The sequence below is a fragment of the Rhinolophus ferrumequinum genome, chromosome 16 (assembly GCF_004115265.2).
Source record: "Rhinolophus ferrumequinum isolate MPI-CBG mRhiFer1 chromosome 16, mRhiFer1_v1.p, whole genome shotgun sequence".
Classification (NCBI taxonomy): domain Eukaryota; kingdom Metazoa; phylum Chordata; class Mammalia; order Chiroptera; family Rhinolophidae; genus Rhinolophus; species Rhinolophus ferrumequinum.
Window position 1 is genome coordinate 39141732 of NC_046299.1, and position 20399 is coordinate 39162130.

The 20399-nt window shown below is 33.6% G+C and overlaps 1 protein-coding gene across 4 annotated transcripts in view; it reads right to left on the reverse strand.

Annotated features, from left to right (window-relative positions):
- IPMK (inositol polyphosphate multikinase) overlaps positions 1–20399 on the reverse strand; it is a 37056-nt gene that overhangs the window by 15243 nt on the left and 1414 nt on the right. For 2 of the 4 annotated variants that reach the window (XM_033130998.1, XM_033130996.1), the window contains exons 2-3: positions 7973–8067; positions 6028–6124 (exon numbers count right to left, since the gene is read on the reverse strand). In XM_033130998.1, coding sequence (XP_032986889.1) covers positions 6028–6124; positions 7973–8067 — 192 coding nt within the window. The remainder of the gene's footprint in view (positions 1–6027; positions 6125–7972; positions 8068–20399) is intronic. The other 2 variants (XM_033130999.1, XM_033130997.1) reach the window with 1 other exon arrangement.

Below are 20399 nucleotides of genomic sequence, written 5' to 3' on the forward strand. Positions count from 1 at the left end.
AAGGATAAAAATCATGATCATATTAATAGACATAAAAAAAAGGCATTTCACAAGCTACAACATCCACTTATGATTAAAAACCTTAATAAAATAGGTATAGGAGTACCTCAACATAATAAAAGCCATATATAACAAACCCCCAGCTAACATACTCAATGGTGAAAAAACTGAAAGCTTTCCTCTAAGATCAGGAACAAGGCACAGATGTCTCCTCTCGCTGTTATTCAAAATAGTACTAGAAGTCCTAGCCAGAGCAATCATGCAAGAGAAAGAAATAAAAGGCATCCAAACTGGGAATGAAGAAGTAAAATTGTCCCTTTTTGTAGACAACATGATTCTTTATATAGAAAATCCTAAAGAAACTACCAAAAAACTATTAGAAACAGTAAACAAATACAGTAAAGTTGCAGGATACAAAATCAATATACAAAAATACATTATATTCCTATATACTAACAATGAAATATCAGAAAAATAAAAAAAGAATTCCATTTGCAATTGCAACAAAAAGAATAAAATACTTAGGAATAAATAAAGGATATGAAGGATCTATACACTGAAATCTACAAGACAATTGAAAATTGAAGAAGACACAAGGAAATGGAAAGACATTCAGTGTTGATGGATTAGAAGAATCAACATAGTTAAAATGGCCATATTACCTAAAGCAATATACAGATTTAATGCAATCCCCATCAAAATCCCAAAGGCATTTTTCAAAGAACTAGAACAAAAAAAATCATCAAATTTGTATGGAACCACAAAAGACCCTGAATAGCCAAAGTAATCCTAAGAAAAAAGAACAAAGCCAGAGGTATCACACTCCCTGACTTCAAATTATACTACAAAGCTACAATAATCAAAACAGCACGGTATTGGCAGAAAAACAGACCAATGGAACAGAATTAAGAGCTCAGAAATAAACCCACATGTATATGGGCAACTAATTTTTGACAAAGGAGCCAAAAACATACAATGGAGAAAAGAAAGTTTCTTCAAAAGCCTCTGTTGTGAAAACTGGAAAGCCACATGCAAAAGAATGAAACTAGACTGCTGTCTGCCCCATACATAAAATTCAACTCTTCAACTCGATATGGATTAAAAAAAACACCCTAAATATAAGGCGTGAAACAATAAAATACATAGAAGAAAACATAGGTACTAAACTTATGGACCTTGGTCATAGAGAGGATTTTAAGAATTTGATCCCAAAGGCAAGGGAAGTAAAAGCAAAATTAAATGAATGGAACTATATCAAACTAAAAAGCTTCTGTATAGCAAAAGAAACCATTAACAAAACAAAACGGCAGCCAACTGAATAGGAGAAGATATTTGCAAACAATACCTCTGATAAAGGGCTAATATTCAAAATATATAAACAACTCATACAATCCAATAACAAAAAAACAAACAACAATTAAAAAATGGGCAGAGGACCTGAACAGACACTTTTCCCAAGAAGATATACAAATGGCAAACAGATATATGAAAAAATGTTCGACTTCACTAGCTAATAGGGAAATGCAAATCAAAACCACAATGAGATACCACCTCATACCTCTTTAAATGGCTATTACCAATAAGACAAGAAATAACAACTGTTGGAGAGGCTGTAGAGAAAAAGGAAACCTGTCATACACTGCTGGTGGGAATGTAAATTGGTACAGCCTCTTTGGAAAACAGTATGGAGATTTCTCAAAAAATTAAGAAAAGAACTACCATATGACTCCGCAATCCCTCTTATGGGTATCTACCCGAAAAATTTGAAAACATTTATTCCTATGTTCATTGCAGCATTATTCACGATAGCCAAGACATAGAAACAACCTAAGTGTCCTTCGATGGATGACATATATACAATGGAATACTACTCAGCCATAAGAAAATATGAAATACTGCCATTTGCGACAACATGGACAGATGTTTAGAGTATCATGCTAAGCAAAATAAGTTAAGAACCAAATGATTTCACTCATATGTGGGATATACAGAAAGCAACAACTGAACAAACAAAACAAACTCATAAACACTGACAACAGTAAGATGGTTACCAGAGGGGAAGGGAGTGAGGGGAGGATGAAGAGGGTAAAGGGGGGTCAAATTTATGGTAATAGAGGGAGACTAGACTTTGAGTGGTAAGCACACAATACGGTATGTAGAAGATGTGTTATAGAGTTGTAAACTGGGAACTTACATACTGCTAGTAACCAATGTCATCCCAATAAATGTAATAAAAAAAAAGAAGGAAGCTTATCTATTTTAAACATATTTCCTGTTTAAATATGTATAAATAAAAATAATTATCTTAAATATAAATTAGATACAGTACTTATATTGTATGATAATATTAAGCATAAAAAATTCCTACAGCAAATTTTCTACTGCTGGAATATAGTCCGGACACTCTGAGAGGCAGAAAATTTCCCTGTCTCGGAGAAAAAAATGTAAACATTTGAATACTGTGGAAAAATAAAGACCTACAAATAACTGCCGTATTTCCCTGAAAATAAGACCGGGTCTTACATTAATTTTTGCTCCAAAAGACTCATTAGGGCTTATGTTTAGGGCATGTCATCCTAAAAAATCATGCTAGGGCTTATTTTTCAGCTAGGTCTTATTTTGGGGGAAACACTACCATATCTAGAAAGTCTACTTGTCATTAGCTATTATCTTCATTTCTAAACCTCCCAAAAAGAAGAAAAGGCCAGGTGGGGAACCCCTGCCGAGCTATGAAGCCAGATGGAAAAACATAAGGCCTTGCTTCTCTCTGCTGCTTTCCACATCAATCATCAACCATTTCTGGGATCAACAGAAGCTGGAAGTAGAAAGAATTTAAGTAGACAGCTTTTAGCCTCCAAACTTGGGGTAAACAGGGAGGGAGGGACTAGACATGTATGCCAGTTTATTTCAGTTCATGCTTCCTGAAACTTGACTAGTAACTAGATCCAGAAACCTACTGATCAATTAGGCTGGAGATTATATTTGAGAACTCTCAATTTGCTCAAACCTACTTGAACATATACTTTTCTATTCCACCAAATAACTATCAACAAAAGTCTTTTGATGGTACATGTACTAGGAATCTGAGTTTATACACAGGTACAAATGAGATTTAATATATATAACTAGGCCAAAATCTTCAAAGATAATTGCCAACAATTGATTTGTCTTAAAAAAAATATTCCACTGGTCATGTTCTAAAATTAGCAATTGTGATAATTGTTCTAAAATTAGCAATTGTGATAATTGTACAACTATAAATATACTAAAAACTACTGAATTATACAATTTAAATGGGTGAGCTTTATGGTGTATGAATTATATTTCAGTAAAACTGTGATAAAAATTTTAAAAAAAGTGTTGATCAGTACATTCTTATGTCTCTCAAGTTACAATAATTTGCTCCGCAAATTGGTAGGTAGACCTTTTACATTTTACTACTTTTGAGTATAAGAACTCTATCAAGTTTTATGAAACTACCGTGAGCACATAAAATGCCCAAATAAAAAGGGAAAAAAACAGTAAATAGTTATTAATTTAATACTATGTAAAAGACAGTAATACCACAGTATTCTAAAATTTGAGTATAGTTGACCTTTGAACAACAGGGGTTTGAACTGTATGGGTCAGTCCACCTATATGTGGATTTTTTTCAATAAACACTATAAATATATTTTCTGTTCCTTATGATTTTCTTAATAACATTTTCTTTTCTCTAGTTTACTGTATTGTAAGAATACAGTATAGAATACATATAACATACAAAATATGTGTTAATCTACTGTTCATGTTATCACTCAGGTTCTGGTGAATAGAAGACTATTAGTAAAGTTCTTTGACAGTCAAATGTTATACACAGAATTTTGACTGTGTGGGAGCAGGGGGGACAGTCAGCACCCTTAATCCCCACATTGTTCAAGGGTCAACTGTATTTGTTTTTATGATCTTGTGGAATAAACATGCATGAAAGTTTCCCATCCTATATTTGTTTCCTTTATAATCAAAAGACTAAAAACAGAAATATGACTGCATGAACTCTCTAGCAAAAACAAAGCTAAACAATCTGCATAGTGCAACACTTTTGTCCAACTTCTTCCAGAGCTAACAAAACAGAAAAAGAATAGGAAATCCTCTGAGGCAACTCTAGGTATTACTGAACCACTCTACACACACTTATGTTTTTTATTCCCAGTCTTTTTTTCCCCCTTCTATTTCCATTTTCTCCTCTTATTTTCCTCACCTTGTCTTCTCATCTCAGTAGCACCAATATTTCCAGTTGTATTCAAATAAGAGTATTAGAATTTGCAAAGCATCTTCACATAACATAACCTGCATCTTCACAACTCTGTGGGGTATTGTTTTCAATTTATAGAAGAAAAAGTAGAGCTCAAAAGGTTAATGAGTTAGGCAAGTTCACAAAATTTGAAAATAACCAAGGTAGAAGAACCTAACTCTTCTGATTTCAAAGTTATTGCTCTCTGTATTAGCACAGACGTCGTCCCTTACTGTTATTAGTATACAAGACCAAAGAGGTTCTTGATTGCTAGCAAGTCCTTAATTCTTAAATCATGTGCTAGTAATCCAAACTATAAAATGTTACTTTTAATTATTTCTTCTCTTGTCCAAATTGTTGTATATACTCTACTTTTCAAAATAATGATGGTGTGTGTTCAGTTAGTCTATCCTTTCTGAAGTCTTTTAAAACTGAGCATTTAATTATCTAGATATCTAATCTAACACCATCCTCAGCAACCTTTGTTAATCTTTCAATGTCACTTTATTGAGACATAATGATCTGCTCTAAATTAAACAGTAATCAGTAGCAGTTAATTGGAACCTACGTATCTTACATTACACAATGGAAATACGTACAAATCAAAAGTGATCGTAATGATTTGTGAAATAATTTAAGCAACATGTTGATGTGAATCACACACACACACACACACACACGGGACTAAAAAACAAGAAACGAAAGAAGGGGGAGAGAGGAAGGGGGAAAGAAAAGGGAGAGGAGACAAGGAAAGGGAGAGGGGGAGAAAAGAGTCTCTGCTCATTATTTTTTTTCCATGCAATTGAAGTACAGGAGACACCTAAACACCCAAGGGAACCATTGATTTAGTATTACCTTAGGATACTCACAGGGAGATAACATGAGCCTCTATTAATGAAACTTGACACACAGTCAATGAGTCAAAGGAAGATCAAGAACTAAGGAAAAGAACAAGCTGAAAATCAAGCCTCCTGCTTTCCTGTTCTCAAAATGTGATTCAAGTACTATCTACACCAAAAGTTTGTAGCTTTAAGAAGCATATCACTGAACTCCAACTTAAATCTGTATAATCAAAATGTCTGGGAGTTGAGCCTATTAATGTGCATTTTAACAACCCTATGGGTTATTCTTAAACCCAGTCAAGCTTCAAACTCTTACCCTATTCATGAACCTTCTTCAATAGTTACACAAGCTGTTTGTTCAATTAAATTCTGGCTACTCATCAAAGTCCCTGGACGTGGTAAATACTGCTTCAAGTATTAACTAATATTAAGAAAGAGAAATGCTATGCCCTTACACAGATCAGTTGGCCCTCTAAACTTACTGGTGTTTTTAAAAACACTTCAATTTAAAGCCCAAAGGTGGGGGATGAAGGACTGGAATTGGAGACAGGGAGAAAGTTATGCAAAGAAAATATACTTCCTGATGTTTTTTCCTACACAAAATTCAAATAAATAAATAAATAAATAGTCCAGTAAATTATGAAAAGAGAACACTGTACATCAATACAGTATTAAGTTACCAGTATACATATTTTCATTCAATTGTAACAGATTGGTCATTCATTTGTATATGCCATTTAAGAAACTGGTAATGAAAAACAAATGTATTAATAAGTTTTCTTTAATGTAGTAAAGAAAGATTAGGAAAGAAATACACATATATGCTGTTTTTATAATACTAGGCTGACTTTTATATAAAGCCTTTTAAAAAGTCACTCTCCTGAACTAAGAATAAAACATGGAAAAGATTACCATTTGGTGCAGTGGGAGGTGACCAGATGCCGTAATATTTTGGCAAATACTTTCGTAGCTCTATAAGAACACCATCAGTACAATCAGCAGCATAAACCTAAAACAGAGAAATATAACACTTGCATGTTAGTTTCTTATAATGCTTTATAACTGCCCTACATATTTCTCAAATAAAACAATACTGTTGAATCACAATTTATCTGGTAAGAGTTTTAACTGGAAGTAAATTTGGAATAAGTAAAAAAAAGGGTACTGTGTGCCTCCAATGAAAAACGATGTACTGTTTACAGCATGTTCTTCTTGATTATCTAGTCTAGTCTTTCACTGTCCTTGAACTATTTCACAACTAAGTGAGCTACAGATAACTCTTAGCAAATGCAAAAGAAATCTTGTCCATATACATGCCAATAGGTTCTGGTCAGAGAAGACTCAACTGATTTCCCTCCATCCCCATGGAAGGGGGGAGTTTAGTGTCCATGTGTAAATTCATTTCAGTTTCACTTTATTCCATTTAAATTTGTGCTTCTTCCACTTCTCTTCTGAACCAGATTTAACATCTGCCTGGTTCCCTCATTAAATGAGTTTAACAAAATCTTTAACACATGTTTATTTTAAAACTGTAAGGGAGTTGTGATTTACCTTTTTTAAAAAAATTATCTTTTAGCTCATTTTAGGTCTAATTATTGCCCATTTAATACCTTGATTTATAACCAGTAATAATTCTAGAAAATACTAGAAATGTTCAGATATCCTGGAACTAGATTCTTACTTATTTTCCTCAAAGAAGAGAGAAAGAAAATATTTTAAAAACAACTTGTGAGACATTTTATTTAATTAACTTTTTCAAATATGGTCTACCTAGTTACCCAAAACCATTCAAGTTCACTGGTATAAACTGCTTATGAAATCTTAGTATTAGAATTCTTACTATATATGCGAAGCCATATAAGTACAACGCAATTCTACAGAATAAACTCAAGTGTGGCAGACACTCACCAAATATACATGTGATACATTGTATTTCGCAGCCTTCCCTGTTGAAATGTGAGCAGAAGTGATAGCAGTCACTTCCAGGCCAAGGTAATTAAGAGCAGGGTGTACCTGGCACAGTGACAGTGAGGGCGTGTTCATGACGATGTAACAAGATGGAGGAACCAAGTATATATCTCTATGTACTGACCTAAAACAGTTCATGATATATTTTTAAGTGAAAAAGATAAAAGAACTAGAAGAGCAGAGAAGTGAACTTTCTCTTCTTTTTAAATATTTTTTAAAAGTAGAACTGGCATTTATTAAACATGCCAGAAAAGATAACTTAAAAACCTTTTTACCTAGAAATGCAGGATAAAACACAACAAATATATTTTTTTAAGTGCATAGCTGAGCTCCCAAGGAAAAAAAAAGAAATTCACAGGGACCTAAAATCAAAAGGAAACCAAAAGCATTAAAATGAGCAGGTTGGCGGTTGCCAGGGATCGTGCCATAGAGTTACAGGGTTTTCTTTTGGGGTGATAAAAATGATTGTAACTAGATAGAGGTGGTGGTTACAAAACACTGTGAATGTAATGAAAAATGTTCCTAGTCATACGGTTAATTAGATGTTACGTCTGACCCTTTCCCCCATGCTTTGGAGAGTCACAGTGCACCTCAGCACTAGGCTCGAAGAAATCCTGTAGTAAAAACACTTATTTAAACTCAGCATTTCTGCAAAATACAAATAGTCCTTCAGTTAGGTGTTTTTCAAAAAGTAGGTCACAGCCCATTAATTAAAATCAACTTAGTGGATCAGAACAGACAATAAAATACTAGGCTACATCAGTAAAAATAAGCACTGTATTTCATGAAGCTTTGTTTCAGTCACAAACATACATTATACAGCAAATATATTTCTGAATTACCATTAGAAAACTGAAAAACACTTCAAATGTAAGAAAACAAATCTTACCTCACTTACCATATTATAGAATTCTAGCTCTCTTGGACCCCTTGGGGGTGGCTGTAACTGTTTCAAAACTGTGCCATCTGGATGTTGCAATATACCTATAGAACAAAAATCCCATATTTTTTTAATGCTTTAATAACAGTGTATCTTGTATCCTAGGATAGATTTAGATTTGTTCCTGAAATTACGGATAAACTATTTCATAAATTTAAGGGTGGTTTTCTTTTACTTATTTCAGAAATTTTAGCATTCAACCAACATGTTTTGGTGCTTATCATACGCAAAGCACCAGAATACAAAAATTCTAAATTGGTTTTACTGTCTCCAACTTCTACTTCCGTTACAGCCTAGACTTTCTAATAAATAGAACACATGTCAATTTTTATAGAAATTCTTCGGTAACAGACTTTCCAGGAGATGTTAATTTAAACAAGCAGGTTAAAAGCAGCAAAAATTGATCCCTTTTTTATAAAGAGAGAAAAACATGTTAACTGTGATCCTGTATTAATTTCTTTGCAATTTTTTAAAAAGCTTATTTCACCTGTTTTAAGAAAGCAACTAAATTTTTTTTTCCTGATTCAGATGCATTGTGTACAGCTGTAGATACAGAATGAGGGCACCTAGCCAGTGGGAAAAGTGGAGGCAGCAAGCCTGGAGCAGGAAGGGGAACCTTTTTAATCTGCCCACTAAAAGAAGGAGCCTTTTTCTAAAGCATTATGTATGTACTAGCACTGGCCCTATCCCTATACCATGAAGACTCATTCCCAAATTTATGTTAAAAATCTTAAAATTTCATTTATTGAGTTTTCACAAGATCATGCTAGTTAGAACACAATAGGGCTCAAATAAATCTATTTACAACCTTGATAAAATATGCCACTTAAGTTTCTATTTCCTTTGGCAAGTGTTAGGATTTTTAATCATGATAAAAATGCAGAATTTAATCAACAGAAGCAGAAAGTCTCAATTAAAGAAGTACAGTAATCAAGTTATTAACGACCTAGGTGTAAAATAGGTAAATATTAACCCATTCGGATAAGATTGGTTGGTAAGCAGTCAAAAGATGTTGGGAATTTAAGAAGTTGTCTAATATAACTAAAAATTAGTGAAGAGAAATTGTATTCCTGAAGGTTGGGACGTAGACTGAGAAAGGCCTTCACTCCCATGGTTAGAGAAATTTTCTATGGGCTAATAAAGAGTGGTAGATACAACGAAGCCTTGATGAACTTAATTCCAGAAGGTGGGGAACACAATGAGTAGAGAACCATGGCAGTTTTTCTACCTTGGGGCAGACACCTAGTCTAAATACAGGTGAACCTGCCATTAGACAAACACATTTTAACAGGCAAGCAAAAATCAGTTTGATTGTAGACAACAGCGTGGGGTAGCTGGAGGGATTAGAGACAATAGTTTTAACATAAAAAGAGACTACTTTGTCCAGCAACTCTCCCAAACTACTACTCACTCCCCTCTAGGTTTTTAGAAAAAGTAGCCATGAAACAGAAGATAATAATCCCCAGCATTCTCCCTGTGAATGAATTCCAGGATCCAAAAGTAAACCAATGGTATCTTAAACTGCAGCCAAATTCCTCCCCACTGAAAAGCTATCAAGATAAAAAAAAGAAGCATGTTGGAAGACTGAGCCAATGACAGATACACTGAATCTATGACTATAGCTAGCACCAGCTCAACTAAATTCTATGAGGAATATGACATATCAGACTCTTACTCTAACAGAGGAAAGGGCTTGTACTCTATGTGGAGTAAAACAAAACAAAAAACAGTACACTGCATGTCCCACTGTTTTTTAAATAATATGTGCAAAATCCAATAGGAAAATTATAATACATATAAAAAAATCAACAAAATGTGATGCATAATCAAGAGAAAACATAGTCTACAGACGCTGGCAAATAGATGACCAAATAATAGTAATTAGCAAACAAAAATGTTAATACAACAATTATAAATATGTTAAAGAAATTGTAGGAAAAAATGGATTTAAATGTTGAACAGATGAGGTATTTTAGGAGAAAAACAGAAATTCTAAAGAAGACCTAAAGCAGAGGATTAAATAGGAATATTGGGAAAAAAACTCCTTGGCAAATCAACCCTACTCTAAACATAAAATTACAACAGAGGAATTTCAAGGCTATGGTATACTGAATGTTATTCATCTTCAGTTATTAGCTCAGGCTTCCATAACAAAATAGCACAGACTGTGTGGCTTAAACAGCAAACATTTATTTTCTAACAGTTCTAGAAGTCCCAGATCAAGAAGCCAGAGAGTTGTCTTCCTAGCTTGTATTGTAGCCTTCTCACTTTGTCTTCACATTATGTGTGTGGGGAGGAGTGAAAGGGGGTAAGGGGAGAGAGGAAAAGGGGGGGGGAGAGAGAGAGAAAAAGAACTCTCATCTCTCTTTTTCTAAGAACACTAATCCTATTGGATCATGCCCCCAACCGCTGTGGCCTCATTAACCTTAATTACCTCCATAAAGGCCCTATCTCCAAGTATAATCATACTATTGGGGGTTGGTTTCTCAACATATGAATTTGGGGGGACACAACATTCAGTCCATAACAGAAAGTAACCATAACAACAAAATCCAAACTTGCTTCTACTCCTGATTAGACTGGCTCAATCACCAACATTAAATAGTATAGCTGAAGAGGCGTATTAATTTAAGGCATAAATACTGTTTGCCTAAGATGCTGCAGTCCTACATGTGATGTCCACAATTTAATAAAAAATTAAAAGACATATGAAAAAGCAAGGGAAAAGCACTGTCAAGAGACAATGCAAGGGCGGCCAGTTTGCCCAATGGTTAGAGCACAATGTTCATAACACCAAGGTCGCCGATTCGATTCCCACACGGGCCAGTGAGCTGCACCCTCCACAACTAGACTGAAAACAACGACTTGACATGGAGCTGATGGGTCCTGGAAAAACACACTGTTCACCAATATTCCCCAATTAAAAAAAAAAAGGAGAGATAATGCAACAGATAGAACAGTTTAAAATCACACTGATGTTAGAATTATCAAAGGAGCTTAAAATAACCATAATTAATATGTTTAAAGGTACAACAGAAAAGGTAAACAACATGCATGAAAAGTTAGGAACTTCAGCAGAGAGAAATATTGAAAGTCAAATGGAAATTTAGAAATAAAAAATGTGGTAACAGACAAAAAAAAAAATGTTTTCTGTGGGCTCATCAGTAGACACAAAATAGCAGAGGAAGGAAGCAGTGAATTTGATGACAGGTCAACAGAAATTACCCAAATCCAAACACAAAGAGAAAGAAAAAAGAGTGGAAAAAACCAAAACAAAACATCCAAGATCTATGGAATATCAAACAGTCTGAGATAACTATCATTAGAATCCCAGAAAAAAAAAATGGTACACTCATGTTCTTTTCAGCCATTATTCACAATCACCAAGAGGTAGAAGCACCTAAATGTCCATCAACAGATGAATAAATTTTTTAAAAACGTGGTATATACATATAATGGTACATGATTCAGCATTAAAGAAAGGAAATTATTTTATATGTTACATGGATGAAACTTGAGGGCACATTTAAATGAAATAAGCCAGTCACAGAAGTACAAATACTACATGATTCTATTTACATGAGGTATCTAAGTTAGTCAAACTCGTAGAAACAGCGATTACAATGCTGGTTTCCAGGGACTGGGGGAATGGGGAAAGGGGGTTTTGTTGTTCAATGATTAGAGTTTCAGTTTTATAAGACGAAAAAGTTCCAAAGATATGTTGCACAAAAATGTGCATATAGTTAACATTACTGTACTGCACACTTAAAAATACTTAAGACGGCAAATTTTATGTTGCTTTTTGCCACAATAAAAAAAATTGTGTATTCAGTAAGATTACAACTATAAAAAAATTAATGCATGTTGAAATTCCTATCTGTGGATGGAATATTCTAGGTAACTTGTACTTCTTTTTTGTAACTTTTCCCCAGAAAATTCTATAATAAACATACATTGATGTTAGAATTATCATAAAGAGGAACATTTCATAATGATAAGGTCAATTCATTAAGACAAAACAATCCTAAATGTGTGTACCTAAATAACAGAGATTCAAAATACATGAAACAAAAACTGTAAGAACTGAAAAGATAGGCAAGCCTACAATTATTCTCTCAATAATTGATAAAGCTATATAGAACATCAGTAATGATATATAAAACTTAAACAACAGTATCAAACACTTTACCACACTGACACTCACAAAATGCTGTATCTAACAGATTATGTTTTTTCCTATACAAGTGGAACATTTACCAAGACTGACCATGTGCTGGACTACAAAAAACAAGTCTAAAATCTAAAAAGATTAAAATCACACAGAGGATATTCTCTGACCATAATGGAAATAATAAGAAGATATTTGGGAAAATACCAAATAAATGGAAAGTAACACACTTTTAATTAATCCATGGGTCAAAATTCACAAGTGAAATTAGAAAATATTTTTAGCTAAATGATAATGAAAACTCAACACATCAAAATTTGTGGAATGTAGCTAAAGAACACTAGTGCTTAAAGGAAAACATGTAGTTTTAAATGCTTGTATTAGAAAAAAGGAAGGTTCTAAAAAAAGAACATTCTAGCCCCAAATATGTGGAAAGATAGCAGCAAAAGAAAAAAAAAATCGATGAAATAAGAATGGACAATGGAGAAATATGAATAAAACGAAATAGTTCTCTGATAAACCTCTAGCTAGACAGATCAAGAAAAGAGGTCCGAGATGGCGGATTAGATAAATGCTATGCCTACTGTATCTGAAGATCACACCAAAATTACAAATAAATTATAGAACAATCAACCTCAAGAATTTTCTGAAGGTTAGCTGAACAGAAACCCTATTATTAACTAAGGATATAAAGAACAGGACACATCGAGACTAACCAAAATAGGAAGGAAGAAAGGAAGAAAGGAAGGAAAAAAAGAAGGAAAAAAGGAAGGAAGGAAAAATTACCATTATTAGAAATAAATGAAAGATGAGATATCACTACAAATCCTACAAACATCAAAAGCATAAGAAAATTATGAACTTCATACCAACCAATCGAACAACTTTAATGAAATAAATAAATTCCTTTAGACACTAATTATTAAAGCCGACAGAAGAAGAAACAAAATCTGGGTTGTCCTACGTCTATGAAAAATATTGAATTTATAATTTTAAATATCCTGAGACAACCATAGGCTGAAATAGCTTCATTAGTAAATTCTATCAAAAATTTACAGAAAAAACTAATACCAATCTTACCAAATATGACCAGAAAAGTAGGAAACATTTCCCCACATTTTATGAAGCCAGGATATTCTTGATTTTCAAAAACTCCAACAAAGTTTTAAAAGAAAATTACAGATAATTATCTCAAATGAACACAGTCACAAAAATCTTTAGTGAAACATTAGTAAACCTAATCCAATAATATATAGTGGATAATTTATCTCAACCATGTCAACTTTATTCTAGGAATGCAAGATTCATTTAAATATTTCAAAATGTGTAAATATATTGATGTTTTGGGAGACAGGATTCTCAATGAGAAAGGAGATACAAATATAGACTAGGAAAAGCAAAGAACTCTGTGGTATTAGATTTAAATTATAGGTATAAGTATAAACTCAAATTTTTAAGATCACAAAATTATGTATTTTTTAGTCCAATCTGCTGAACGGACAAATAGCAACCACACCCAAGGAGCAATGAGTATACCTAGTGCCCTGATCTTGGTTTTTAAACACCATTTACCCCTAAAGGGACCGGGTTCCTGAAGAAAAAATGGATCATTTCAGGGATGGAGCAGGCAAAGTACAATATGAACATAAAACATCTTTTTATGGCAGAAAGTGAAAAATTCTTTAAAAGAAAAAATGGGAAATGTTTAAAAGACACAGGAGCCAACTTGAAATAGCTCTCATTGCACAAATCTGGGACAATATGAGCATCAAAATAAGCAGCAACAATGATGGCTAAGGTCCATCCACTGAAGTTTGAAAAATCCATTAGGGAGGGAGACAGAGAGGGTAGGAAGGAGGAAGGATAGGAAGGAGGGAGGGTAGGAAAGAGGGAGGGAGGGAAGGAAAGAAGGGAAAGAGGGAAGGAGTGAGAAAGGGAGGGAGAGAGGGAGAAAGAGGAGAAAAGAGGAGAAAGAGAAGGGAAACTATTCCTTAAAGTAGAATGCCAACTAACAAATGTAACAGGAATGACAGAGCCAGAATAGTACCATTTTGCAACATTCATAGCAATAAGTGAGTTGGTCAAATATTGTCAAAAGGATGCTTTTAACATTGGGTGAAAACTTTGATGAAGAACAGGATATTTAACACTCAAAATATTCCTCTAAATTAGTTACTTGCAATTGCAAAACTGAAAACTTCACAGTGGATAATCTGGTAGACATTACTTAACCAGGTAATCAAAGTTACATCACCAGTAATCCAACTGACATTCTGTGTTTTATATGATGCTCCAAGAACAGAACATAACTCACAGTGTTTTACCAAAAATGCATTAATCTGAATCCAATCATGAGGAACAATGAGACAAACTTAAACAATATTCTAAAAAGTCATATACCTATACTCTTCAAATATTTCATGGTTATGAAAGATAAAGAAAAAAACGAAAAACTGCTCCAAATGATAGGCAACTAAGGAGTCCTAACTACTAAATGTAATGTGTAGTCCTGGGTGGGGAAAAACCATTATAAAGGACATTATAGGAATAATGGCTAAAGCCAAATGTTAAATATTCTGAATTTGATAATTTTACTGTGATTAAGAAAACATTCTCATTGTTAGAAGATACACACTTAATTATTTGGAGGAAAGGAATCATGATGCCTACAATTTAGTCTTAAATGTAAGACTAAATTGTAAAATCATCTTATACTACATAAAATCTTATACTCTATAAGATTTATAGAGTATCTTATACTCTATAAAATCATCATATACTACAGAGAATGATAAAGCAAATGTGGCAAAATATTAATAATATGTAAATCCAGATGAATGGTATACATCAGTTCATTGTACTATTCTTGCAACTTTTCTATAAGTTTGAAATTTTTCCAAAAAAAATTCTTTAAAAAGGAAGTACAGTTTTCAGTAGCATCAAATACTTAGGGAAAAATCAAGTGAATTCTGTATTAGACCTCTACACTGAAAAACTATGATTCACTAAGAGAAATTAAACCTAAGTAAATGGAGATATACCATGTTCAAGGATTCAAAGACTGAATATTATGAAGAAATCAATTCTCACCAAAGCAATCTATCGATTCAAAGTAGATATAAAATCTTAACATTTTCTTGGGGAAAATGACATGTTGATTGAAAATCTACATGGAAATGCAAAGCGCCAGAAAAAGTCAAGACAACCTTGAAAAACAAAGCGGGCTGCTTACTCTTCCGAATGTCGAGATGTATTATAAAGTAACTTGAATTAAGTCAGTGAGGTATTCTCCCTAGGAAGAACAAATAAATCAGTGAAAATAAAAGCCCAAAAACAAATCCAGAGAACTGACTGAAAAATAGGGTGTATATGCACAATGGGGTACAATTAAACTGAACAAAAAGATGAGGAAGTACTCTATGAACTGACACTACTGACTTCTAGGGCCTATTCTTAAGTTTAAAAAGCAAATTACAAAACAGTATATATAGCACACTACTTTTTGTGTCAGAAAGGGAAATGAGAAAACATATATTCGTAGATCTGCTTATTTTTGCAACAAGAAACACAGAAATGAAAAATCAAAAGCAATAAACTTGATTACCTACAAGGGATGCTGAGGAATGGGGTAGAGTGATAGGGAATGGTATGACATTTCTGATATAATTTCCTGTAAAGTTTTGACTTTTGGAAGCATGTTAATTTATAGGCATTCAAAAATATCTAGCTAAATAAACAAAATGAAGGAAGGGAGCTAATTTTAAAACAGAAACAAATGAACCCACTGTACTTCAAAAGAATATTACCATAAAGAAGAGGGGGTAAAAATAACCCACCCAAAAAAACCAAATCCAAATAACTTTTTAAGTTTTCAACCACATACCCTCAGTATAAGGGACTCTCATCTTGAATTCCTTATTCTAGGTTTGTTTTCTGCAGTAGTATGGGTGTAGACATTCTAAAAAATTACAGAACTGAGCAAATATACTATATAGTCATATATGAATGCATATATATATTTGGGAGCCAGGATTCTCATTGAGATAGATGGAAAATACAAATTTAGAATCAGGAAAGAATGCTGTTGAGTTGTAATGAAATTTAAAGTATCAGGCTGAAATTATGATATCTAAAATATTTATACATACTTTTTAGTTATGGCCATTGAAAAGGCCTAGAAACAATGACACTCCAATAAGCAAAGAGCACACCTAGCATCCAGATCTTGATTTCTAAATACCATTTCCCACGAAAAATGAACCAGGCATCCTTGGAGAAATGGCTGGATCTAGAGCTGGCAAGGGAAGGTATGAGATGAGTCTAAAATAACTGGTGACAGAAAGGAAGGCAGTGCCACTAACAACATCTGGAACAATTTGAACAGTAAAATACGTAAATTTTATAATGGGTTAAAACACTTTATAAAGAATCCCGGAGTCCAAACTGATCATAAATAAGGACATACATACAGAGGAGTAAATAAAGGGAGGGTTATTTCCTACAACAGAATGCTGTTAAAATAGAAGGTAGTGGTAGAATTGCAGGGGGGGGGCGGGGGGGGAGAATCACAATTTTCCCACTATCAGAGTAAAGACTGCTTCAGGCAAGAAGCATCAACAAATGCCAAATCTAGTGATGAAGTATGATGAGGATATATGCATGATCTAAAGTGTCTCCTAACAGATGCTTATTAGTTGCAGGTGGGGGAAATATTAACTATATACTGGAGAAGCAAGACCACACTTGGGCCAGATGATCAGAATTAATAAAGGCCAGATGGACATTGTGAGCCTCCAGATGTGATACCTCACGGACACACTTGTATAATGCCCCAGTCAGAAATGCATCACCTGAATCTCATCATAAGAACCCATCAGAAATCCAAATTAAAGAATATTTCATAAAATCTCTAGCCTCTATTCTTCAAAAATGACATTGTCATAAAAGACAAAGAAAGCCTGAGGAACTGATACAAATTAGAGGATTCTAAGAGATGTGAAAACTAAATGCAATAAACGATCCAGGACTAGATCCTATACTGAGAAAAACAAATACGACAAAAGATATCAGAATACCTGACAAAATTAGAATATGGACTACAGATTAGATAAAAGCCTTGTATCACTGTTAAATTTCCCATATTTGACAAATGTGCTGTGGTTACAGAAATACACACTGATTATTAATGTATAAAGAGGCATGATGTTTGCAACCTGTTCTCAAATAGCTCTGGAAAAAAAAATAAATGCATAGAGAAAAAAAATCAGCAAAATGTTAAGTTCTCTGTATTGTTCTTGCAACTTTTCTATAACTTTGAAATTATTTTAAGTCAATTAGTTTCATAAGCTATCTAATAAAATAGACCAGAAAACCAAAATAATCGTGAACTTTTCCCCCCAAACAATATCAGTTTAAATCCCTCTTTTCCCTAAAGACTACCTCATTCTGTATCCTAAATCAGATCAGGATACAAATGCTGGATTTCAACGATTTCTTTAAAACGTCAAGGTCTTTTGAAAAAAATTAATGGTACATGTTTAGTATTAAAACAGAAAAAGGATTTTATGCTAACTTTGGCAAGCTTTGGGAATTTAAATTGATAGCAATTACACTTTTATGAAACTTTCCTATAGAAAAAGTTAAACAATGTGCAAGGTATAATGTACACCCATGTTTAATACATAACTTATAACAGCAAAAAAGTGGTGAAAATCTAAAAATCCACCACTAGAGGAATAAATTTTGATACATTCATACTACAGAATACAATTTAAAAAAAAAATGAAGTATAGCATAAGTACAAAAATATGGATACACTACATAATTCATATAAAATGAAACAAAAAGTTGCTGATACACCTGTTTATATGAAAAATTAGAACTGTGTTGTGTTTATGTATGTGCCCAGAAACAAAGGTCCGAAAGGATACACCCAAAATAGTTAGTTACCAGCTATTGCCCCTGGGAAAGGGAGAGTAGGAAGAGCATTACTATACCATTTTACTGTTGCAATTTTTTACATAAAAGATCGTGTACTTCTTTTACAATTAAAGAAAAAGATTTCAATATAGTGTGATGAAATATGATTTCAGTGAAGAATATAAAATGTAACTAGTATCAGAATATAACATTCCTGTCACTTAACTATAACAAGATCTATTTTTCTGTTCAAGTACCTTTAAGCTATTGGTTCCATGTTTCTAATTTTTAATTTAACAAAGTCAATGTCAATGTAAGAAATGTCCAAACCTGTAGAGAATTTTTATAAGAACTTGAGCCAAAACTGACAACAATCACCAGGAAGCAAGATCTCGAATGCTCTTGCAGAATGGCAGTTTGCAGTTTCTTTTATGCTTTGGAAATTAAGGAAAATGACATGGGGGGGGGATTAGATTACAAGAAAATTAACAAGATTACGTGCTTTCTCGAAGGTGATTATTTCAAAGGTGTGTTAATCCTAGATGCACAAAAACATGGACAGGGCTTAGTTAAGGCAAAAATAAACCTTTTACTAAAGAAATTATATGCCTAGGGCATGCCGACCTACCATGATCTGCCCAGTTAGGAATTTATGATCAGATCACCCTGTGAGGTTATTTTCCAAAGAAACCCTTTCTCATCCACACTAACAACTCCTTTTTGGAAATAGGTAAGATATCAATCCTAAATGGAAAAACCCTGGTTACTTAATGACAGTAATAAAAATTTAAAACCAAAACATAAACAAATACCCACACAGTCTTTAAGATAGGTTTTTCTGAGAATTTCAGTTGACAGCCAAACCCAAGTCTGATCTACATGATGTATTTTACAACAATAAATGATTTATGCTAGTGGAAAGACATATAAATTCTTGAACTCTGAATTACTGACCATCTTGTTATCCATTTTATGAACAGGGATTGAGGTGTCTTTTCACTAACAATATAAGCAAGACTGGGTAAATAACTGAGAATTAAATTCATCAAATATTTATTAGGTTGCTAGCAGAGTATGTTTGAGGCATTGGGCACTGGCGATACAAAGACAGTCAGTCCCTTAGTCGGAGAGACCTTACAAAATTGAAAAAAAAAAAAGTTTACGTGAAGGTGAATGCAATAACAAAATTAAGGGCTCCTTCTTCTAAAATCTAAACTACTCCCTTAATTAGGTAATTTGGGTGACAAATTTTTTCAGCCACTGCTTGAAATGCACTTTGTTTGTTTTTAATTTCAAGTGTACAAAACAACATAGTCATTAGACATTTATATATCTCACAAAGCAATAACCCCAGTAAGTCTATTACCCATCTGACACTGTACATAGTTACAGTTATTAGAAAAGCAATGTAGTTTAAGCTACACTCAGAGTACATTTGTAATGACTCTGAGACAACTCTCTGAACAGGCTATTACATACTTCAATAAGCACTGGTTACACTCGTGACAATCATCATTGAGAGACTGCGCTTATGTTGAGATTTTTTTTGTTTGTTTATTCTCCTTTGTACATAAGTCAGTCGATCTCTAGGGACCCTTAGGGAAACAATTACTTTTTCAGTTGATATTATTAGAAACATTATCATTACAATTCACTAATAAAAATCAATAGGTATGTATATAAATCTGTTAACAGTAATTCCATAAGTACTCTCAAACTCTCATTACCAGAAGTGATGACACACTAGTGACTATGTCTATGCTAAACATCTTGAGAAGGTTGTTTCCTTACAGATCTGCTAAGCACCTTGAGAATGATATTTGTTTCTTTACCTGGTGTACTAAAAGGAACAATCAATTTTCACTCCTTCACTATTTCTGGACTTTAACAGAGCCCAGTGTACAAGACTATGGGGATAAACAGATTTGGCCTCTTAACTTCAAGGAACTCACAGTGTAGTGGGGAGTAAGGCACACAGTCTACATGACAACATCACTGACGCCTATTTTTCAACAAGAGAAACGTAGGTAAAGATAAAAGTACTGGGAAATGTTGCTCTTCAAGAAATAACATACATTCAAACGAGCACTCATCCATTTTCAAAAATCCCTGTTTATCTGCAAGCACAATACACGGTGGAAAAACAGTGCTCTGACGCAGGACCCTTGGTTTCCAGATTCTAACTGTGTGACTTTAGGCTTGTCACTTAACCAGACTTGGCCCCAGCTACTTCCTCTAAAAACGTCAGTATTATCTTACCAGCCTAAACCCAAATCATCTTACCAGCAT